The 24,218-nt window shown below is 48.9% G+C and overlaps 3 protein-coding genes and 1 pseudogene across 3 annotated transcripts in view; 1 reads left to right on the forward strand and 3 right to left on the reverse strand.

The window, feature by feature from the left end:
• NCLN (nicalin) overlaps nucleotides 1-23,639 on the reverse strand; it is a 353,563-nt gene extending 329,924 nt beyond the window's left edge. The window contains exon 1 of the mRNA XM_050770374.1: nucleotides 23,630-23,639. The gene's annotated coding sequence lies outside the window, so the exon portion shown is untranslated. The remainder of the gene's footprint in view (nucleotides 1-23,629) is intronic.
• Nucleotides 1-24,218, reverse strand: part of ZNF57 (zinc finger protein 57) — an 84,484-nt gene that overhangs the window by 31,513 nt on the left and 28,753 nt on the right. The window lies entirely within an intron of this gene.
• Nucleotides 8,460-24,218, reverse strand: part of ZNF556 (zinc finger protein 556) — a 433,150-nt gene continuing 417,391 nt past the window's right edge. The window contains exons 2-5 of the mRNA XM_050770516.1: nucleotides 19,419-19,511; nucleotides 14,569-14,695; nucleotides 11,287-11,470; nucleotides 8,460-9,531 (exon numbers count right to left, since the gene is read on the reverse strand). Coding sequence (XP_050626473.1) covers nucleotides 8,475-9,531; nucleotides 11,287-11,470; nucleotides 14,569-14,695; nucleotides 19,419-19,421 — 1,371 coding nt within the window. The 5' untranslated portion in view covers nucleotides 19,422-19,511 and the 3' untranslated portion in view covers nucleotides 8,460-8,474. The remainder of the gene's footprint in view (nucleotides 9,532-11,286; nucleotides 11,471-14,568; nucleotides 14,696-19,418; nucleotides 19,512-24,218) is intronic.
• On the forward strand, nucleotides 11,886-13,017 carry LOC126943294 (60S ribosomal protein L35a-like; annotated as a pseudogene).

The raw sequence follows: 24,218 nt of genomic DNA on the forward strand, positions 1-24,218 counted from the left end.
TATGCTCAATTTTCCAGTACATGTTACAGCAAAGCAGAAATGTAACACCTTTTTGCTTAATTAAACAGCAAGTGGGCCGGGCGCGGTGGCTCACATCTATAATCCCAGCACTTTGACAGGCAGAGACGGGTGGATCACATGAGGTCAGGAGTTCAAGACCAGCCTGGTCAACATGGTGAAACCCCATCTCTACTAAAAATGCAAAAATTAGCTGGGCGTGGTGGCGAATGCCTGTAAGTCCAGCTACTCAGGAGGCTGAAGCAGGAGAATAAATTGAACCCAGGAGGTGGAGGTTGCAGTGAGCCGAGATCGCAGCCACCGCACTCCAGCCTGGGCGACAAAGCGAGACTCCGTCTCAAAAAAAAAAAAAAGAAAAAAATAAAAAAATAAAAAGAGATGCGCAGGTGTCCCATCTTAAGAGTATTTCTCTGGAGGCCTGCCATGTGGCAGTGAGGTGACCGGAAGTAGAAAACGAGGACAATCACACCTCGAACTCACACCCCTCAGCTACAGGAACCAGCGCTGCCACCTCGTCATCACAGCATCCGTCCTGCAGGCGTCATGTTACGTCACATCCGGGAGAGGCCGCGCTGCCCACAGGTGTAACAGGCGGCTGCGACGCCCCACTCTGGTCCGGAACACTAGCCTGAGGCTCGGGACGCACATGCGCAGTCCACACCGAGGCCACCATCCCCTGGCTTCCTGGTAGTCCGTGGCCACCAGCCGGTGTCTATAGTCCCCTCCTCAGGCATCCTGCTCGTCCGCTGCTTGGGGCACCACTCGGGGAACCCAAGTCCTTTGGGAAATGTTGTTCAAAAAAGGACAGCCCTTAAACGCTAGGGTCCCGCCCCTCAGATTGCTCCCAGCATGCAACGCAGCCCCTCCTCCAAAGCCGCTGTGCCCTGGAGGCAGCTGGGAGCTCCTGCCGGGCATAGTGCACAGGTGCAAGCGGGTCGTGCTTCCTGTTGGGGCACTTGTGTGGCTGATTTTCTCGAAAGCTCGGAAGGAAGGGGCTCCACCACAATAAGGATTTGTGTATCTAAACATATCGAGTCACAAAGTTTTCCAAAGACGTTGTAGCAACTTAGCATTTATTTTTTATTTTTATTTATTTATTCTTTTTAGAGATGGGGTCTTGCTGTGTTGCCCAGGCTGGTCTTGAACTCCTGGGCGCAAGCGATCCTCCCGCCTCAGCCTCCCAAAGTGCTGGGACTACAGGCGTGAGCCACTGTGCCAGCCACAACTTAGCATTTCTGTGGCACATATTCAGCAATAGCATTTTCCTGGATATTTTGGGCTTGCAGCGAGGATGGTAGGGAGTAGTAGTATGTCATTTTCGCTCTAATTTGCATTTCCCTTACGAAAAAATTGAATTATCATTTAAATATTAGTCTCTTGGACAAGCTTCCTTTGTGAATGATTAATCAAATCTGTAATTTTACTTCTCTGTTGTGCTGCCTGCCTTCTTAGTAATTTATAGGAGCGCTTATACTCTGTGTGCAAGCCGTTTGCCAGATCTATCTATCGCACGTTTCTTCTTCCATTCTATAGACTCTCTTTTCACTCTCCGATGGTGCCTTTTGTTTTGTAGCCTCTAATATCTGTTCATTCTATTTTGTGGTGTTTTTGTGTTTTCACAAATGTTTGCCTATTCCAGTTCATGATCTCTTATGTTTTCACATTTATTTTCAGTGATAAATCTGGAAATAATTTACATTTATGGCATGATGTAGAGGTCTAGATACATTTTGGGTTTGTGTAAAGTTCCTGGCTAAGGGGCAGAGGCAAGGACATGACCAAGCAGACACATATTAGCTGGAAATGCTCTCAGAGAAAGGGGGAGAAGCTCAGCTCAGATCCACGTGGAGATGCACCAAAGCGTTCCAGTGGATGGCGGGTGGTATCAAAGTGGAAAAAATGGTTGTGACCATCAATAAGGCCACACAGCACTAAATGCCAGCCTACGCTGACAGCCACTTGGCAGAACACAAGGTCCAACGGTAAAGGACCTTGCAGAGGTTCCTGGGCCCCACGTGTGTGTAGAGGGGGTGGACTGCTTTAGCCATAGCCTTGGTCTGAGCAGCATCCTAAAGACTACAGCCATTGGCTTCGCTTGCTTGAGCTGGTTTAACCCTCTTTTATTAATTCTGACAGATGCTCTCTGCTACCATCTAGTGATAACCAATGAAAACGCAGACTACTTAAAACCTTAAAACAACTGATGACAGGCTAATGACAAGACTGTAGATGACAATGACTTGTACGTTTTAGAGCTCAAGCCAGAATCACCTTGCTCTTTTGTGACGGGTTTCAGTTTCTTTCACATTGGATTAAATCTAGACGTGCTGATGGTGTAGTAAAAATTGTGTACACAAAAAGAGAAAAATGATACCATAGTGTGTTATGTGCTAACATTGTTACTTGCTGTAAAATTTCCCATGGCTCCCAAGATAAAAAGACATAGTAAAAGGCCCTATAAAAACAAATGCCAAAAAAAAATACCCAAATTTGTGCAGGCGTGGAACTGGAGAACGGCAAGGATGAGCTGCCTCTGCCCAGTCCTGGATAAATACCAGGTTCCTCAGCAAAATAAATGTGGTTGTTGTAATCTAAATTTCAGGGGGGCGGAGGCAGGCGCGGTGTCTCACACCTGTAATCCTAGCACTTTGGGAGGCCGAGACGGGCGGATCACCTGAGGTCAGGAGTTCGAGACCAGCCTGACCAACATGGATAAACCCCATCTCTACTAAAAATACAAAATTAGCTGGGCGTGGTGGCGCATATCTGTAATCCCAGCTACTCAGGAGACTGAGGCAGGAGAATCGCTTGAACCCGGGAGGCGGAGGTTGCGGTGAGCCGAGATTACACCATTGCACTCCAGCCTGGACAATAAGAGCAAACCTCCATCTCAAAAAATAAAAATAAATAAAAATCAATAAGTTTTGAGGTAGCATTATGCAGCCATAGAGAGTCAGAACACTGGCATTATATGACACGTCCTTCCATCCACACCAGGTGACCCTACTAATGTATGAAGTATTTGAATTTGGCTCTAATTTTGAGATAGTTGTATTTTTAATCACTTTAAGGAATTATTTTCCTAAACAAGTATTTTTACACTTGATCTTACCCAAAAGGCCGAGAAGCGATCTAAACAAGTATTTTTAAGCAGAAACAGAAATTTACTTATGTACAAATACACCCTTACCTACCTGAGGATATTTCTCATCTCCTTGGTGAATTATATGAAGATATTTGGATTTTCCAATATAGAAACATTTAAATTCCTGGAATAAGTCCCACTCCTTTATAAATATATGAACATGTTGGGCACTCTATTGTCCCATTAGGATTCATGATTCTTCATTCAAATGTGAGAATGTGAGATTACTTTATGTTTTTTTTTTTGAGATGGAGTCTCGCTCTGTTGCCCAGGCTGGAGTGCAGTGGCGCTATCTCAGCTCACTGCAAGCTCCCCCTCCCAGGTTCTCACCATTCTCTTGCCTCAGCCTCCCGAGTAGCTGGGATTACAGGCGCCCGCCACCACGCCCGGCTAATTTTTGTATTTTTAGTAGAGACGGGGTTTCTCCATGTTGGTCAGGCTGGTCTCAAACTTCTGACCTCAGGTGATCCACCCGCCTCAGCCTCCCAAAGTGCTGGGATTACAGGCGTAAGCCCCAGTGCCCGCCCGCTATCAAGACTATTAACATTGAAAATGGACACAGACTGGATTTCATTTGCCTTTAATTAAACACAAAGCTGGTATATATTTTTCTCTTCTAATAGCTGCTGGAAGTCTAAGTATATGGAAACAATACCTATGAAAATCAAATGGGCATTTTGGGCTTTGTGGATCATTAAAAGTTTATGCTTAAAAATTATTGTTTAATTAAAAAAATAAAAATTAAAGGATGACTAATAAATTGGGATGTTACTCAAAATGGTAATCCTGTCCGCAGCTCACTTCAGTTATTCCTTGACTAGTTCTCTCACCACCCGTAGATTTTATCCTCACCGGGAAATCACGGCGGACTTGCCTAGATATCACTGTGCACACGGGAAAAGACTCCCAATGGGCCAGAAGTGTGCAGATGACCATAGCTCTTCCTCACCCCGTGAGGAACTCTAGTTTTCTGCAGAACAAATTTTTCCATCAGTGTGCAGGGGCAGCAAAATGACAATGCCAAGTATATAAGGCAATTTAAAATTATTTCACGCCGGGCGCGGTGGCTCACGCCTGTAATCCCAGCACTTTGGGAGGCCGAGACGGGCGGATCACGAGGTCAGGAGATCGAGACCATCCTGGCTAACAAGGTGAAACCCCGTCTCTACTAAAAAATACAAAAAATTAGCCGGGCGAGGTGGCGGGCGCCTGTAGTCCCAGCTACTGGGGAGGCTGAGGCAGGAGAATGGCGTAAACCCGGGAGGCGGAGCTTGCAGTGAGCTAAGATCCGGCCACTGCACTCCAGCCTGGGCGACAGAGCGAGACTCCGTCTCAAAAAACAAACAAACAAACAAACAAACAAAAAAACTAGCCGGGCGAAGTGGCGGGCGCCTGTAGTCCCAGCTACTCTGGGAGGCTGAGGCAGGAGAATGGCGTGAACCTGGGAGGCGGAGCTTGCAGTGAGCTGAGATCCGGCCACTGCACTCCAGCCTGGGCGACAGAGCCAGACTCAGTCTCAAAAAAAAAAAAAAAAAAAAAAAAAATTATTTCACAAAGATATTAAAAACAAACACCCACATTGCCCGGGCGCGGTGGGTCACAGCTGTGATCCCAGCACTTTGGGAGGCTGAGGCAGGTGGATCACGAGGTCAGGAGATCGAGACCATCCTGGCTGACACGGTGAAACCCCGTCTCTACTGAAAATACAAAAAATTAGCCGGGTGTGGTGGCGGGCGCCTGTAGTCCCAGCTACTCGGGAGGCTGAGGCAGGAGAATGGCATGAACCCAGGAGGCAGAGCTTGCAGTGAGCCAAGATTGTGCCACTGCACTCCAGCCTGGGCACGAGAGGGAGACTCCATCTCAAAAAAACAAACAAACAAAAAAACAAAACAACAACAAAAACACCCAAACATTTTGTGGTTCAAATCCATATGAAGTACCTGGTCCGAGATGCCAATGTCCAAACTCATAAAAACATATGACTTGGGCCTGGTGTGTTGGCTCACGCCTGTAAGCCCAGCACTTTGGGAGGCCAAGGTGGGCGGATCATGAGGTGAAGAGATCAAGACCATACTGGCCAACAAGGTGAAACCCCACCTCTACTAAAAATACAAAAAATTAGCTGGGCATGGTGGCGCACACCTGTATTCCCAGTCACTTGGGAGGCTGAGGCAAGATAATCGCTTGAACCCAGGAGGTGGAGGCTGCAGTGAGCTGAGATCACACCACTGCACTCCAGCCTGGGCGACAGAGCGAAACTCTGCCACACTCATACTATATATACATATATATGACATGCCCTAAAATTTGTAATATTTGCAGACATGAGGCTGAACCATAAGTATACAATTTTGTTTTCTTTTATTTTTTTGAGACAGAGTCTTGCTCTTGTCGCCCAGGCTGGCATGCAATGACACAATCTCGACTCACTACAACCTCTGCCTCCCAGGTTCAAGTGATTCTCCTGCCTCAGCCTCTGGAGTAACTGGGATTACAGGCGCCTGCCACCATGCCCAGCTAAGTTTTGTATTTTTAGTAGAGACAGGGTTTTGCTATGTTGGCCAGGCTGGTTTCAATCTCCAGACCTCGTGATCTGCCCTCCTCGACCTCCCAAAGTGCTGGGATTACAGGAGTGAGCCACTGCACCTGGCCCAGAACTATAATTTTTAAAGTCACCAAGTTGATTTGGCAATTCAGTTTCAATATTTTAATACATTCTTCCAGTAAACAAAAAATAGAGATTGACATTTGTTAGTATACAATTTATTTGAAAAACTCAGTTAAATAGGCTATTTCTCAGAAACATTTTATCCATTTGTATAGCATCCAACTTCTTTGAAAACACAGTTAAAACACAGTAAATAGAGATTTCTCGGAAACAGAAATTTTTGTTTTAATAATACATAATCGGCCGGGCGCGGTGGCTGACGCCTGTAATCTCAGCATTTTGGGAGGATGAGGCGGGCAGATCACAAGGTCAGGGGATCGAGACCATCCTGGCTAACACGGTGAAACCTTATCTCTACTAAAAAAATACAAAAAATTAGCCGGGCATGGTGGCGGCGCCTGTAGTCCCAACTACTCCAGAGGCTGAGGCAGGAGAATGGCGTGAACCCAGGAGGCGGAGCTTGCAGTGATCCGAGATTGTGCCACTGCACTCCAGACTGGGAGAGAGAGCGAGACTCCGTTTCAAAAAAAAAAATACATAATCAAACATAATGACTGAATACATACTGAGAGATTGTATTCAGCTCTGTGTGACAGGAAATTCCCATAGTGTGCCTGATAAGCCAGTATTGTCTTTCTTTGTTTTTTTTTTTTTTTTTTTTTTTTTGAGGTGGAGTCTGGCTCTCTTGCCCAGGCTGGAGTGCAGTGGCCGGATCTCAGCTCACTGCAAGCTCCGCCTCCCGGGTTTACGCCATTCTCCTGCCTCAGCCTCCCGAATAGCTGGGACTACAGGCGCCCGCCACTTCGCCCGGCTAGTTTTTTTTTTTGTATTTTTTAGTAGAGACGGGGTTTCATTGTGTTAGCCAGGATGGTCTCGATCTCCTGACCTCGTGATCCGCCCATCTCGGCCTCCCAAAGTGCTGGGATTACAGGCGTGAGCCACCGCGCCCAGCCAGTAGGATTTATCTCCTGAAGAATACTAGGTCACCGTAGTTTTCAGTGATGCAGTAGGGACACAATCCCGTGCTTTTATGGTTGTACCATTGTATCTGTCATGGAAGCAAAACACAGAAGCACAAGAAATACTGAGAGAATGAGGTATTAAGACAATGATAATATGGCCTGGCACGGTGGCTCACGCCTGTAATCCCAGCACTTTGGGAGGCTGACGTGGGTGGGTCACCTGAGGTCAGGAGTTTGATACCACCCTGGCCAACAAGGTGAAACCCCGTCTCTACTAAAAATGCCAAAATTAGCCAGGCATGGTGGTGGCACGTACCTGTAGTCACAGCTACTCGGGAGGCTGAGGCAGGAGAATCGCCTGAACTAGGGAGGCGGAGGTTGCAGTGAGCCGAGATCATGCCATTGCACTCCAGCTTGGGCAACAGAATGAGACTCTGTCTCAAAAAATAATAATAATAAAGGAAAAAAAGGCCAGACGCGGTGGCTCAAGCCTGTAATCCCAGCACTTTGGGAGGCCGAGACGGGTGGATCACGAGGTCAGGAGATCGAGACCATCTTGGCTAACATGGTGAAACCCCATCTCTACTAAAAATACAAAAAACTAGCCGGGCGAGGTGGCAGGCGCCTGTAGTCCCAGCTACTCGGGAGGCTGAGGCAGGAGAATGGCGTGAACCCGGGAGGTGGAGCTTTCAGTGAGCCGAGATCGGGCCACTGCACTCCAGCCTGGCTGACAGAGCGAGACTCCATCTCAAAAAAAAAAAAAAAAGAAAAGAAAAGAGAAACATTAGTAAATTTATAAGAAAAAACCGTTATGTATGAACAGTTCGGTACTATAGATGAGAGAGGACTTACAGAATTCTCCCCTCAACTTTATCTGCAAGAGAATTGCAAATTCATTTGCTAGAGGCCCACTTTTAGGATGTAGTCCTCATAAAGGCAATACCATATTTATAAATGTCATGAGATTCTTCTCCTGCTGTGAATTTTCTTTTTTCTTTGTTTTTTGAGATGGAGTCTCGCTCTGTCGCCCAGGCTGGAGTGCAGTGGCGCGATCTCTGCTCACTGCAAGCTCCGCCTCCCCGATTCATGCCATTCTCTTGCCTCAGCCTCCCGAGTAGCTGAGATTACAGGCGCCCACCACTGCGCCCGGCTAATTTTTTTTTTTTTTTTTTTTTTTTTTTTAGTAGAGATGGGGTTTCACTGTAGCCAGGATGGTCTCGATCTCCTGACCTCATGATCCACCTGCCTCGGCCTCCCAAAGTGCTGGGATTACAGGCATGAGCCACCGGGCCTGGCCCTCCTGCTGTGAATTTTCTGAACCATGATATATGAGTTAATTTGCACAGGTTGGCCGGGCGCGGTGGCTCAAGCCTGTAATCCCAGCACTTTGGGAGGCCGAGACGGGCGGATCACGAGGTCAGGAGATCGAGACCATCCTGGCTAACACAGTGAAACCCCGTCTCTACTAAAAAATACAAAAAACTAGCCGGGCGAGGTGGCGGGCGCCTGTAGTCCCAGCTACTCGGGAGGCTGAGGCAGGAGAATGGCGTAGACCCGGGAGGCAGAGCTTGCAGTGAGCTGAGATCCGGCCACTGCACTCCAGCCTGGGCGACAGAGCGAGACTCCGTCTCAAAAAAAAAAAAAAAAAAAAAAAAAAAAAATTTGCACAGGTTTTCCCCCATTACTTAGATGCATAGGGTTTCCTTCCTGCGTGAATTCTCACATGACCTTGAAAGGCTTTGGGACAACTGAAAGCTTTCCCACATTTTTCGCACTTACTGGGCTTCTCTCCAATCTGCATTCTTGCATTTTTGGAAGAGCAAAGCCCACCAGAAGGTTTTCCCACACTGGCTGCACTGACAGGTTTCTCTCCTGTGTGCTTTCTCTCATGTTTGTGTAAAGATGAGGACCAACCATACGTTTTCCCACATTTTCCACATTTATAGACTTTCTCTCTAGTTTGCAATTCGACATTTGTGGAGGGGTGAGGCCTCGCTGAAGGCTTTCCCACGCTGCCCCTCCTCACGGGCTTCTTTTTAGCGTGCGTTCTTGCGTGTTTGTGTAAGGAGGAGGGCCAACCAAATGCTTTCCCGCATGTTTCACACTTATAGGGTTTCTCTCCGTTGTGAATTCTCACGTGTCGCTGAAAGGATGTTGCCCAGCAGTAGGCTTTCCCACACTGCTTGCACTCGTAGGGTTTCGCTCCGGCGTGCATGATCGTATGGACTCGAAAGGATTTCTGACACCTGAAGCCTTTCCCACAGTGCTTGCACTCATACGGCTTCCCTCCAGTGTGCATCATCACGTGTGCCCGAAAGGATTTGGGACAACTGAAGCCTCTCCCACACTGCCCACATTCATAGGGCTTCTCTCCAGTGTGAGTCCTCACGTGTTCGGCGAGAGAGTGAGAACGAAGAAATGTCTTCCCGCAAGATTGACAGGCATAGGGCTTCTCTCCACTGTGGGTTTTCTCATGCATCTGTAGGTAGGAAGGGCGACTGAAGGCTTTCCCACATGCCTTACATGTATATAATTTTTGTCCAGAGTGAGCTCTCTTGTGCCTCATCAGGGATGAAGAATGGGTGAAGAGTTTTCCACACTGACTGCATTCATACTGTCTCACACCGGTACGATGATTCTTGCGCAGATGATGATTACAATTTCGAGTCTTTCTGAAGGTTTCTCCACGCTTATTACCTTTACCGCTTTTACATGGTCTCTCCACCCTTGGATTTCTGCTAAAAATGGGCAGCACATTATTAATGGTTTATGCCTTCCATAATTTATTTTATTTTTTCCCTTGAGGCAGAGTTTTGCTCTTGTTGCCCAGGCTGGAGTGCAATGGCACGATCTTGGCTCACTGCAACCTCTGCCTCTCGGGTTCAAGTGATTCTCCTGCCTCAGCCTCCTGAGTAGCTGGGATTACAGGCTTGCGCCACCACTCCCGGCTAATTTTGTATTTTTAGTAGAGACAGGTTTTCTCCATATTGGTCAGGCTGCTCTCGAACTCCTGTCTTCAGGTGAGCCACCTGCCTTGGCCTCCCAAAGCGCTGGGATTACAGGCGTGAGCCACTGTGCCCAGTCAATTATTTCTTTTTTTTTTTTTTTTTTTTTTTTGAGACGGAGTCTTGCTCTGTCGCCCCGGCTGGAGTGCAGTGGCCGGATCTCAGCTCACTGCAAGCTCCGCCTCCCGGGTTTACGCCATTCTCCTGCCTCAGCCTCCCGTGTAGCTGGGACTACAGGCGCCCGCCACCACGCCCGGCTAATTTTTTGTATTTTTTAGTAGAGACGGGGTTTCACCGTGTTAGCCAGGAAGGGCTCGATCTCCTGACCTCGTGATCCTCCCGTCTCGGCCTCCCAAAGTGCTGGGATTACAGGCTTGAGCCACCGTGCCCGGCCAATTATTTCTTAATATATATTAATGAACATTAGGATAACATTTTTGCCATTTTCTGTACAAGGGTATAAGTTTCCTCTATTGTTGAAATTATTTCAAACTGGAATAAACGAAATACTCTGGTAGAAAGTTCAACCACAGCCCACTACAAAAACAATAGTAATATATGGGGTTCTCCCAGAATTGTTTCTAACAGAATTATCTTTTTTTTTTTTTTTCACTCTGTTGCCCAGCCCAGGCTGGAGTGCAGTGGCACGCTCTTGGCTCACTGCAACCTCCGCCTCCTGGATTCAAGCAATTCTCCTGTCTCAGCCTCCTGAGCAGCTGGGATTACAGGCACCTGCCACCACACCCATTTTTGTATTTTTAGTAGAGACGAGGTTTCACCATATTGGTCAGGCTAGTCACAAACCCCTCACCTCAGGTGATCCGCCTGCCTCGGCCTCCCAAAGTACTGGGATTACAGGCGTGAGCCACCGCGCCCGGCCTTTTTTTTTTTTTTTGAGACGGAGTCTCACGCTGTTGCCCAGGCTGGAGTGCAGTGGCGCGGTCTCGGCTCACTGCAAGCTCCGCCTCTCGGGTTCCCGCCATTCTCCTGCCTTAGCCTCCTGAGTAGCTGGGACTACAGGCGCCCGCCACCGCGCCCGGCTAATTTTTTGTATTTTTAGTAGAGACGGGGTTTCACTGTGGTCTCGATCTCCTGACCTTGTGATCCGCCCGCCTCGGCCTCCCAAAGTGCTGGGATTACAGGCTTGAGCCACCGCGCCTGGCCTTTTTTTTTTTTTGAGACGGAGTCTCGCTCTGTCGCCCAGGCTGGAGTGCAGTGGCCGGATCTCAGCTCACTGCAACCTCTGCCTCCCAGGTTCACGCCATTCTCCTGCCTCAGCCTCCCAAGTAGCTGGGACTACAGGCGCCCTCCACCTCGCCTGGTTAGTTTTTTTGTAGTTTTTAGTAGAGACGGGGTTTCACCGTGTTAGCCAGGATGGTCTCGATCTCCTGACCTCGTGATCCACCCGCCTCGGCCTCCTGAAGTGCTCGGATTACAGGCGTGAGCCACCACGCCCGGCCCTGCCTTTTTCTTCTCAGTGCAACTCACCTCGAATGTCTCTCCTTGGTGTTGTGCTTGTCTTTCACACTATGTTCTTCCCAATTTTTTCCTAAAAGGGAGGCCCACGTATGCTTTCTTGTGAACTTTTCTATTTTCTGTTTAAGGGATAATTTTTCTCCAGAAGTATCCTGCTGAGAAATGGACCCATTGGTTTTAGGTTGAGCCTCATTATCTGAAACAAAAAAGTGAACAAATATGAGGAGGAAGGCATCTGCAAAGAAAGAAGTCATTCAGGTGTTTAATTGTTTCATGACTTCATTATGCTATTTTATTTACTTATTTATTTATTTATTTGTGAGACAGAGTCTCACTCTGTCACCCGGAATGGAGTGCAATGGCACGATCTCGGCTCACTGCAACCTCCATCTCCTGGGTTCAAGCCATTCTCCTGCCTCAGCCTCCCGGGTAGCTGGGATTACAGGTGCCCGCCACTACACCCAGCTAATTTTTTGTATTTTTAGTACAGACGAGGTTTCACCATATTGGCCAGGCTGGTCTCGATCTCCCGACCTTATGATTCGCCTGCCTTGGCCTCCCAAAGTGCTGGGATTACAGGTGTGAGCCACTGTGCCTGGCCTGACTTCATTATGAAGAAGTATAAGAGCTTTCTGCCATCTTGGAGCCTGGGGAGGCCTGCAGGGAAAGTGAATTCCAAAAGAAAATGCGTCTGGAAGGTGGTGGTCCAAGGCCATTTTGGCTGCCTGTAAGCAGGGTCTCCAGAACCAAAGAGAGCACACAGCTGTTCTTTTTTTTTTTTTTTTTTTTTTTTTTTTTTTTTTTTTTTTGAGACGGAGTCTCGCTCTGTCGCCCAGGCTGGAGTGCGGTGGCCGGATCTCAGCTCACTGCAAGCTCCGCCTCCCGGGTTCACGCCATTCTCCTGCCTCAGCCTCCCCTGTAGCTGGGACTACAGGCGCCGCCACCTCGCCCGGCTAGTTTTTTTTTTGTATTTTTTAGTAGAGACGGGGTTTCACCGTGTTAGCCAGGATGGTCTCGATCTCCTGACTTCGTGATCCGCCCGTCTGGGCCTCCCAAAGTGCTGGGATTACAGGCGTGAGCCACCGCGCCCGGCCTCACACAGCTGTTCTTAAAATTGAAGGTGTTTGGCCGGGCGCGGTGGCTCACGCCTGTAATCCCAGCACTTTGGGAGGCCGAGGCGGGCGGATCAAGAGATCAAGGGATGGAGACCAGCCTGGCTAACACGGTGAAACCCCGTCTCTACTAAAAACACAAAAAATTAGCTAGGCGTCGTGGCGGGCGCCTATACTCCCAGCTACTCGGGAGGCTGAGGCAGGAGAATTGCATGAACCCGGGAGGTGGAGCTTGCAGTGAGCCGAGATCGTGCCACTGCACTCCAGCCTGGGCGACAGAGTGAGACTCCGTCTCGACAAAAAAAAAAAAAATAATAATAATAATAATAATAATCGAAGGTGTTTATGCCCAAGATGAAACTGAATTCTATTTGGGTAAGAGACATGCTTATGTATACAAAGCAAAAAACAACACGGTGACTCCTGGTGGCAAAACAAACCAAACCAAACCAGAAGCATCTGGGGAAAGGTCATTCAGGCTCACAGAAACAGTGGCATAATTCATGCCAAATTCTGAGGCAGTCTTCCTGCTAAGGCCATTGGACACAGAATCCCTGTGATGTTGTCCCCCTCAAGGATTTCAACTAATGAGAAAAAAAAAAAGAAAAAGTACAAGCAGTCAAAATGGTAGATAATTTTAAATGCACAGAAAAATCATCACAATGTTTCAAATAATTAACGTCTCCGTGCCACCAATATATACCCGCACTGGTAACACAAAAGGACCCTAAGTCTTTTTTTTTTTTTTTTTCTTTTATTTTTTTTGAGATGGAGTCTTGCTCTGTCGCCTAGGCTGCAGTACAGTGGCACGATCTCGGCTCACTGCAAGCTCTGCCTCCCAGGTTCACGCCATTCTGCCTCAGCCTCCCGAGTAGCTGGGACTACAGGCACCCGCCACCACGCCCGGCTAATTTTTTGTATTTTTAGTAGAGACGGGGGTTCACTATGTTAGCCAGGCTGGTCTCGATCTCCTGACCTCGTGATCAGCCCGCCTCGGCCTCCTGATGTGCTGGGATTACAGGCGTGAGCCACTGTGCCTGGCCGACCCTAGGTCTTTTCAACAAGACAGAAAGAAAAGTACAGATTAATAGATTTTTATTATCACAGAGAAGCTACTGAATTTTAGGTCCAGGACATCAATGATTATAACTGTCTCATTAACCAATGTATTCCCTTTCTACATTATAAATCTTAGAACAGGCTTAATGAGCAAGAAATATTTATTCTTTTTCTTTTTCTTTTTGGAGATGGAGTCTCACTCTGTCGCCCAGGCTGGAGTGCAGTGGTGCCATCTCGGCTCACTGCAACCTCTGCCTCCCGGATTAGAGCGATTCTCCTGCCTCAGCCTCCAGAGTAGCTGGGACTACAGGCGCACGCAGCCACGCCTAGCTAATTTTTTGTATTTCAGTAGAGACTGCATTGCACTGTGCTGCCCAGGCTGGTCTCAAACTCCTGAGCTCAGGCAATCCATCCACTCTGGCCTCCCAAAGCACTGGGATGACAGGCGTGAGCCACTGTGCCCGGCTCTTTTTTCTTTTCTCTTTAAAACAGGGTCTCGGCCGGGTGCGGTGGCTCAGGCCTGTAATCCCAGCACTTTGGGAGGCCGAGGCGGGTGGATCACGAGGTCAGGAGATCGAGACCATCCTGGCTAACATGATGAAACCCCGTCTCTACTAAAAATACAAAAAACTAGCTGGGCGTTGTGGTGGGCGCCTGTAGTCCCAGCTACTCGGAGGCTGAGGCGGGAGAATGGCGTGAATCCGGGAGGCGGAGCTTGCAGTGAGCCGAGATCGCGCCACTGCGCTCCAGCCTGGGTGACACAGCGAGACTCCGTCTCAAAAAAAAAAAAAAAAAAAAAAAACAGGGTCTCAATTTGTCACGCTGGCTGGAGTACAGTGGTGTGATCACTGTAGCCTTGGACTCCTGGGCTCAAGTGATTCTCCTGCCTCAGCCTCCCAAATAGCTAGGACTATAAGAGCATGCTACCACGCCGGGCTCATTTTTGATTTTTTTGTAGAGACAGGGTCTCACTATGTTGCCCAGGCTGGTTGCCACCTCCTAGCCTCAAGTGATCCTCCTGCCTTAGCCTCCCCAAAGCACTGGGAATACAGGCATGAGCCACTGCAACCAGACAAAACATGTATTATCTAATAACCAAGTGCAGAAATAATGCCATCCTTACCTACTGAGGCCAGGTGCTTGAACGTCTCCAGCATCACTTCTCTGTAGAGGTTTCTCTGAGCAGGATTCAGCAAGGCCCACTCCTCCAGGGTGAACCCCACAACCACGTCTTCAAAGACCACCGTGTCCTAAAACAAACCACATACGTGTACGTGAGGATGGTGGAACTCACAGCACTGGGGAGCTGAACTCCGTTCATAGGACACGCACACAAGATCCCGCAGTCTCCCAATATCGACTTAAGACTCAGTCCTCAGGCTTCTTCCCCTCTGTCTGTTATCACTTCCTGTGTCGCAGGTTTTTTTTGTCTTTGACAAATAAAACTGGTACACATTTAAGGTGTAGATGACAATTTGATGCACATATATACTGGGAAATGATTGCCATGAAGTTAATTAACACATCTGTCACCAGTTACCTTTTTTAAAAAATTTGATGGGAAGAACAAGTAAGATTTACACTCTTAGTACATTTCTTTCTTTCTTTTTTTTTTTTTTTTTTGAGACGGAGTCTTGCTCTGTCGCCCCAGGCTGGAGTGCAGTAGGGCGATCTCGGCTCACTGCAAACTCCGCCTCCTGTATTCAAGCGATTCTCCTGCCTCAGTCTCCTGAGTAGCTGGGATTACAGGTGCACACCACCACGCCTGGCTAATTTTTTTATTTTTAGTAGAGACGGGGTTTCACCATGTTGGCCAGGCTGCTCTCGAACTTCTGACCTCAAGTGATCCAACCGTCTTGGTCTTCCAAAGTGGTGGGATTATAGGTGTGAGCCACTGTGCCTGGTCTTTTAGTACGTTTCAAGTATACAGTACAGTATCCTTAAATACAGTCACCATGTTGTACACTGGACGTAGAGAATTTATTCATCTTACAACGGAAAGTTGATTCCCTTTGACCAACATGTCTCCCCACTTCCCCTGCCCCTCAGCCCCAGGCAGCCACTCTTCTACTCTCTTCCTCTAGGAATCTGGCTCTTTTCGAGTCTCCAGGTAAGTAAGATCATCTGGTATTCATCTTTCTATGCCTGGCTTGTCTCACATGTGCTCCAGGTTCATCCATGCTGCCAACAATGGCAGGATTTCCTTCTTTATTATGACTGAATAATATTTAACTGTACATGTGTGTATATCATATATATATATTTTTTTCTTGAGACAGCATCTTGCTCTGGTGCCCAGGTTGGAGTGCAGTGGCGTGATCTCGGCTCACTGCAACCTCCGTGTGTCATATATTCCTTATCCTGTGTCGTAGTCTTTAGAAAAAAAAAAACTTTTTTTTTGAAATAGAGTCTCGCTCTGTCACCTAGGCTGGAGTGCAATGGTGCGATCTGGGCTCACTGCAACCTCCGCCTCCAGTGTTCAAGTGATTCTCCTGCCTCAGCCTCCCAAGTAGCTGGGATTACAGGTGTGTGCCACCACGCCCAGCTAATTTTTATATTTTTAGTAGAGCTGAGGTTTCACCATGTTGGCCAGGGCTGGTCTCAAACTCCTGACCTCAGGCGATCTGCCTGCTTTGGCCTCCCAAAGTGCTGGGATTATAGGCATGAGCCACTGCAACCAGCCAGAAAATTTTTTAGAGACAAGGTCTCACTCTGCTACACAGGCTGGAATGCAATGGCACAATGAGAGCTCACTGCAGCCATGAACTCCTGGGCTCAAGCCATCCTCCCACCTCAGCTTCCCAACTAACTGGGATTACAGGTGTGTGCCACCACACCTGGCTAATTTTTATTTTTATTTATTTATTTATTTAAATTTTATTTATATATTTATTTTTGAGACAGAGTCTCGCTCTGTCGCCCAGGCTGGAGTGCAGTGGCACGATCTCGGCTCACTGCAAGCTCCGCCTCCCGGGTTCACGCCATTCTCCTGCCTCAGCCTCCCCTGTAGCTGGGACTACAGGTGCCCGCCACTGCACCCGGCTAATTTTTTGTATTTTTAGTAGAGACAGGGTTTCACTGTGTTAACCAGGATGGTCTCGATCTCCTGACCTCGTGATCCGCCCGTCTCGGCCTCCCAAAGTGCTGGGATTACAGGCGTGAGCCACCGCGCCTGGCCTTATTTTTATTTTTAGTAGACTCAGGGTTTTACCATGTCGGTCAGGCTGGTCTTGAACTCCTGACCTCAACTGATCCATCTGCCTCGGCCTCCCAAAGTGCTGGGATTACAGGTATGGGGGCCTAGCCCAAAATAGTAAAATGCCATCTGCTCCCTGAAATTAGAAACAACAGAAGCTTTCAGAAGTGATCCACTTTAATCATGGCAAATGTAGTATACAATGAAAAAATACAGAAAGGAGAAAATTGTTCTGTGTGGGAGAAACAGCCAGAGGTTAGGCCCTAAGGAAGGAGTGGGCCCTTGGCTCTTTCAGGTACAGCCAGAGCCTGTGTGACGGGGCAGAGGGGGATGGGGACATGACAGCCAAAGGGGGTCGAGTGATGGGAAGTGAGGCACATCACTTTGTGGGGAACTCATCAGCCACAGGAAGGACTTTGGCTTTGGCTCTGAATGACTCCAGGCCTTTGCACAGAGCAGTGATCTCATGTGACAGCTGAGACTAGATCATAGGGGGCAGATGCAGACACCAGGACACCTGCTAGGAGGCGAAAGCCGCACGAGGTGAGAAGCAGGCGTGTCACCTTGGGTGGTCACAGTGCAGTCGCGTGCAGGACCAGCCTAAGAGGAGATACACAATTTCCTGATGGGCTCAAGCTGGGGCAAGACAGAACAGGGAGAATCGAGGAAGACTGATTATTTCACTCAGGAAAACTGGCATCATGGAGTCACCAGCAACTCAGTTGTAGACGGTTATATGTGACCTGAGAACTGACCAATCAGGCAGCTGGGGTGGGGCCTAGAGAACTGACCAATCAGGGGAGCGTAGATGGAGCATGGAGAACTGTCAATCAGGGGGGTTGGGGCAGAGCCTGGAGACCTGTCCAATCAAGGGAGCTGAGGCAGGGCCTGGGAACCTGACCAATTACGAAAGCTGGGGTGGGGCCTGAAGAACTGTCCAATCAGCAGAGCTCAGGGAGGCAGGCTAATTTTTATTATTTTGGATCAGGCTTTTGGGGAAGAGGATGAGGGTATGCTGCAAAGCAGATGAGAACAAGACATTCAAGTGGATACACATATAATAATGTCTTTAGTGGCCCTGGTCATAATGGAAAAAATTTGAAAACGCCCAATCACTAGCAAACAGTGGAACTAACAAACACTAACAACATATCCTTATGAGTGAATACAAAAGAGTGATTAAAGGGGCTGGGCATGGCGGCTGTCACCTATAATCCCGGCATTTTGGGAGGCTGAGGCGGGCGGATCACCTGAGGTCAGGAGTTCGAGCCCAGCCTGACCAACATGGTGGAACCCCCCGTCTCTACTAAAAATACACAACTTAGCTGGGTGTGGCCATGCATGCCTGTAACCCCAGCTACTCGGGTGGTCGAGGCAGGAGAATCCCTTGAACCCGGGAGGTGGAGGTTGCAGTGAGCCGAGATCGTGACACTGCACTCCAGCCTGGGCGACAGAGCATGACTCTGTCTCAAAAAAATAAAAAATAAAAGAACAGGCCGGGCGCGGTGGCTCAAGCCTGTAATCCCAGCACTTTGGGAGGCCGAGACGGGTGGATCACGAGGTCAGGAGATCGAGACCATCCTGGCTAACACGGTGAAACCCCGTCTCTACTAAAAAAAAATACAAAAAACCAGCCGGGCAAGGTGGCGGGCGCCTGTGGTCCCAGCTACTCGGGAGGCTGAGGCAGGAGAATGGCGTGAACCCGGGAGGCGGAGCTTGCAGTGAGCTGAGATCTGGCCACTGCGCTCCAGCCTGGGCGACAGAGCGAGACTCCGTCTCAAAAAAAATTAAAAAAAAAAATAAAATAAAATAACAGAATTATTATCTGTTACAAATGCCCTACCCTGGAAAAAGAGAATAACTGATATTTTAGCAAGTTTTTGTAATTCACCAAATTAAACACCAAACATTTTTTCTTATAGGAATGTATTCATTTCGGAGGGTGTCATAATAAGAGAGAGATTTTCTCTCTTTCTCTGCGATTCTTTTTCCCGGGAGCCCCGTCAAGGGCTAAGCCCTGGAATCCCATTTGTCATCACCGAAAAGAAAACAACAGATGTGAGAAACTTAACCATACGTGCAAAAAAGGAACAGGGAAAAAAAAAAAGAAAGGCACGGAAGAATTTTTAACAAATGGAATGTAAGACGAGAACTTTATTTTTTTTCTGAAATTCACCTCCTTGGAAATATTTTATCTTTCAAACTCTCTTCTTTACTGTATGTTCCATGGACTGAAAAAAATCTCAGGCTCAAGTAACCAAATCCATCTTTAGAAGGAGAGAGGCCCAGGCAGGGGCGGCTGGCCTGGAGTCCGGCCTGCGGGCCTTTGGGGTCAGGAGCGCCCGCACCACCTGTCCACCCCTCGCCCCTCCCAGGGACGTGGGCCTGGGCCCAAAGTTTGCATCCAAAGCGCATTCTGCTTTGGGGGTTGTTGCACCGCGTCGCTGGGGTGGGTTTTTTGTTTTTTTGTTTGTTTGTTTGTTTTTGTTTTTGGACTTTGGGTTAGTTTTTCTTCCAGTTAACTTTGTGAGACCCCCCCAGGGCAGGAGTCATCTCTGTCTTTTCTTTTCCCTCCATCCCAGCGTCCTGACAACTACGACTTTGCAGGGCATGAAGACTTGGGCAGGGGATTCCCCGCAGGACCCGGGGGTGACACGGGGACAGAGGCTCCATGGGGCTCCCAGGCGGCTCCCCTGGGAGTTTCAGCGTGTTCTGGCCGCTTCCAACCCTCCCCTCCCAGGACTCCGGCTCAGGCTCGGCTCCTGCCCTGCACTCACCATGTCCTGCAGGACCCAAGACCTGAGCTCTTCGCCGAGCTCCCTGCGCCTCGCAGCGGGTACCGGTGAGCACAACGGGAACACCCGTGGTCACTCAGGGCAGGCCGGGAGTGCTCAGCAGGGAGGGCGGCAATGCCCCGCCCCTGGGGCTGATTGGACGGTTCTCTTCTCTGCTCACGTCTGAGTGGAGAGTTCACCAGTCACATCCCAAATCCCCTGATTGGACAGTTCCTTAGACTCTGCCCCTGCTCTTCTAGTTGGTCAGCTTGCTAGCCCTGAGCTCTGCTGACTGGACAGTTCTTCAGGCCCCATCCCGGCTTTCCTAATTGGTCAGGTTTCCAGGCCCTGCCTCAGCTCCTTTGATTGGACAGGTCTCCAGGCTCTGCCCCAACCCACCCCCCCCCATTGACAGTTCTCCATGCTCCACCTAAGCTCCCCTGATTGGTCAGTTCTCAAGGCCCCACCCCAGCTGCCTGATTGGTCAGTTCTCAGGTCTTGGGTCCTGCAGGCAGCATCCCCCACCCACAGTGGTCTCCTTCCTGAAATGAAAATGGTGCTGATTTAGAGGCAAACCTGGGCCCTTCGGTTATCCACCTGTAGAACAAAGCAGCTTCGGCCGGGCAGGGTGGCTCATGCCTGTAATCCTAGCACTTTGGGAGGCCGAGGTGGGCGGATCACGAGGTCAGGAGATCAAGACCATCCTGGCTAACACGGTGAAACCCCGTCTCTACTAAAAATACAAAAAATTAGCCGGGCGTGGTGGCGGCGCCTGTAGTTCCAGCTACTGGGGAGGCTGAGGCAGGAGAATGGCGTGAACCCGGGAGGTAGAACTTGCAGTGAGCTGAGATTGCGCCACTGCACTCCGGCCTGGGCGACAGAGCAAGACTCTGTCTCAAAGCAAAACAAAACAAAACAAAACAAAACAAACTCTGTCAAAAAAAAAAAAAAAAAAAAGAAAAGAAAAAAAGAAAGAAAAGAAAAAGAAAAAAGCAGCTTCTTCTGTCCTCAGTCTGTTGCCAGATTCCATGATGCTGGAGGAGGTCTCGTCTCTCTGCTGACCAGTAGACCCTGGGAAGGCCCATGGGGTCAAGTGAGTGACCAAGGAAGAGTTTACCTTCCCTAACTAGAGTCCGCACAACTGCTAGAACTGAACTCTTGAGCCATTAGCAATGGTCTAGCTGGCCAGGCGTGGTGGCTCACGCCTGGAATCCCAGCACTTCGGGAGGCCGAGGCAGGCAGGTCAACTAACGTCAGGTGTTTGAGACCAGTCTGGAAACATGATGAAACCACGTCTCTACTAAAAATACAAAAAAATTAGCTGGGCATGGTGGTGCACACCTGTAATCCCAGCTACTCCAGAGGCTGAGGCGGAAGAATCACTTGAACCTGGGAGGTGGAGGTTGCAGTGAGCTGAGATTGCCCCACTGCACTCCAGCCTAGGCAACAAGAGCGAAACTGTGTCTCAAAAACAAACAAACAAACAAAAACAAAAACAAAACACTGTGGCAACAACTCTTTATCCTAGGTCAATATTTTGAGGTAAAGCACTCTGGGGATATTTTGCCTCACAGTTCCCAAGTAAAAATCCAGGTCACGAATATCTGGGTACCTATCAAAACTCCAACTTCAGAGCTGAGTGCTTAATGTGCAGGTAGATGAAATGGCTTGAATATTCTAGAGGCAAACGACATATAAACAAGGGGGCATAATCCCTGGAAGCCTGTTCGTAGGGCCGAGAGCAAACAGATTATATAGGGTCCCCGCCCACTGCTCACCTTTGCAGAGGCTATTCCCTATACTTTGATCACGGTAGCCACTTAAATGAGCATGTTCCTTACCAATCCCACCAGACATTCTCCTGCTGGGCCACAATACAGGGTTTCACCAAGACACACCCTACCCTTGGGGTTAGAGACATTACTGACAGTGACCAAGGTGCTCAGTTCTTTTCTCAAACTACACTGTAGCGGGATCGATAAGGAATCAGAGAGACCGATGTGTTCAGGAGGATATTTACTATGTAGGTGCCCCGACCCAGTCAGAGTAACATGCAAATGACTGAGCCCTCAACAAAGAGTTAAGTTACCTTTTAAGCATTTTGTGGGGCGGGGAGAGATTTGTGCAGGGGGAAGGATATTACAGAAGCGAGAAACAAAGACAGTTATTCAATTAACTGAGACATGCATTACATCATTTCTTACTTTTCAAGGAAAAACATGTTTTACAACTTGAGTTTATCTGTCTAATGACATTGCAGCTACCCAGCTAGGGAAACAGGGTCTTCACAATGCCTGGGAAAGGAGGAGAGATAAGGCTCACCAGCCACAGAAAAACAGGCAGTTAATTTTTAAAGGACTCCAGCTCTTTCTTTTTCTCAGGGGGAATTGGGTTTTCATTTTGGTTTTTGTTTTTTGTTTTTTTTGAGACGGAGTCTTGCTCTGTCGCCCAGGCTGGAGTGCAGTGGCACGATCTCGGCTCACTGCAAGCTCTGCCTCCTGGGTTCATGGCCATTCTCCTGCCTCAGCCTCCTGAGTAGCTGGGACCACAGGTGCCCGCCACCACGCCTGGCTAATTTTTTTTTTTTTTTTGTCTGGCTTTTGGAGTAGAGATCTCAGCTCACTGCAAGCTCCGCCCCCCGGGTTTACGCCACTGCCTCCCGAGTTTACAGGCGCCCGCCACCTCGCCCGGCTAGTTTTTTTGTATTTTTTTTTAGTAGAGCGGGGTTTCAGGAGGATGGTCTCATCTCTCTCTGACCTCATGATCCCAAAGTGCTGGGATTACCTGCCTCGGCCTCCATTTTTTGTAAAGTGGGGGACTGTTTTACAGGTGGTCTCAATCTCCTGACCTCATGATCCACCTGCCTCGGCCTCCCAAAGTGCTGGGATTACAGGCGTGAGCCACTGCGCCTGGCCAGGAATTGGGTTTTCTTCCTTACAACTGAGTTTCTGCTTACACATTCTTTAATTTGTTTTAACTCCTGTTCCAACACAACACTGGGCTCTTTTATTTATTTATTTATTTTGAGATGGAGTCTCACTCTGTCACCAGGCTGGAGTGCAGTGGCACAATCTCATCTCACTGCACCCTCTACCACCCGGGTTCAAGTGATTCTCCTGCCTCAGCATCCCCAGTAGCTGGGACTACAGCCACCTGCCACCACACCCGGCTAATTTTTGTGTTTTTAGTAGAGACGGGGTTTCACCATATTGGTGAGGATGGTCTCGATCTCTTGACCTCATGATTCACCCGCCTCGGCCTCCCAAAGTGCTGGGATGACAGGCGTGAGCCACCGTGCCCGGCCAACACTGGGCTCTTGAATAAGGCATTCAAAGAAACTTTCTGGGCCGCGCGCGGTGGCTCAAGCCTGTAATCCCAGCACTTTGGGAGGCCGAGACGGGTGGATCACGAGGTCAGGAGATCGAGACCATCCTGGCTAACACGGTGAAACCCCGTCTCTACTAAGAAATACAAAAAACTAGCCGGGCGAGGTGGCGGGCGCCTGTAGTCCCAGCTACTTGGGAGGCTGAGGCCGGAGAATGGCGTGAACCCGGGAGGCGGAGCTTGCAGTGAGCTGAGATCCAGCCACTGCACTCCAGCCTGGGCTACAGAGCGAGACTCTGTCTCAAAAAAAAAAAAAAAAGAAACTTTCTGCTCTCTTATACTCTGGGGCTAGAGGCCTCGTGGAACTGATGGCTCAAACAAATCTTGTTGACACTACAGACCACACATGGTCTTCTAAATGGGTCTTCTCCACCGTGTACAGCTTTACTTAGGCTCAACCCCAGCCTTTAGGGCCCCTTACTTTGTCCTGATCATCAGACTTATTGGCACCTTAGAGTACAACCCACAACACATTAACACATGCTTCTTTCTTTTTCTTTTCTTTTTTTCTTTTTCTGAGATGGAGTCTCGCTCTGTTGCCCAGGCTGGAGTGCAGTGGCGCGATCTCGGCTCACTGCCACCTCTGCCTCCCACGTTTAAGCGATTCTCCTGCCTCAGCCTCCTGAGTAGCTGGGACTACGGGCGCCCGCCACCACGCCCAGATAATTTTTTGTATATATTTTTTTAATAGAGATGGGGTTTCACTGTGTTAGCCAGGATGGTCTCAATCTCCTGACCTTGTGATCTGCTCACCTCGGCCTCCCAAAGTACTGGAATTACAGGCGTGAGCCACCGCGCCCGGCCCAGATGCTTATTTCAAAATGGTCACTCCCCTGGGGTTTTGTTAACTGAGATAGTTCTCTACCGGACGTGACTCTTATGTCCCTTCTTGGGCCTTCTTTTTTTTTTTTTTTTTTTTTTTTGAGACGGAGTCTCGCTCTGTCACCCAGGCTGGAGTGCAGTGGCCGGATCTCAGCTCACTGCAAGCTCCGCCTCCCGGGTTCATGCCATTCTCCTGCCTCAGCCTCCGGAGTAGCTGGGACTACAGGCGCCCGCCACCTCGCCCGGCTAGTTTTTTGTATTTTTTTAGTAGAGACGGGGTTTCACCATGTTAGCTAGGATGGTCTTGATCTTGTGACCTCGTGATCCGCCCGTCTCGGCCTCCCAAAGTGCTGGGATTACAGGCTTGAGCCACTGCGCCCGGCCGGGCCTTCTTTTGAACATCATCTGTCGTCTGTGTGACCTGGGGGAGGGGTCAGTATTTCCTCTTGGGCACCTGTTTGAGAACTGAACTGGAGTCCATTCACCCAGCAACGTAAGGCCAGATATCCGCACCGAGGTTCGCTGTGGTAGAAAGGAAAGTGTGTATTTACGAGGTGTCCAGCAAGGAGGATCAGGCAGCTCATGCTTAAGTCCCAG

Source organism: Macaca thibetana, chromosome 19 (genome assembly GCF_024542745.1).
Source record: "Macaca thibetana thibetana isolate TM-01 chromosome 19, ASM2454274v1, whole genome shotgun sequence".
Taxonomy (NCBI): domain Eukaryota; kingdom Metazoa; phylum Chordata; class Mammalia; order Primates; family Cercopithecidae; genus Macaca; species Macaca thibetana.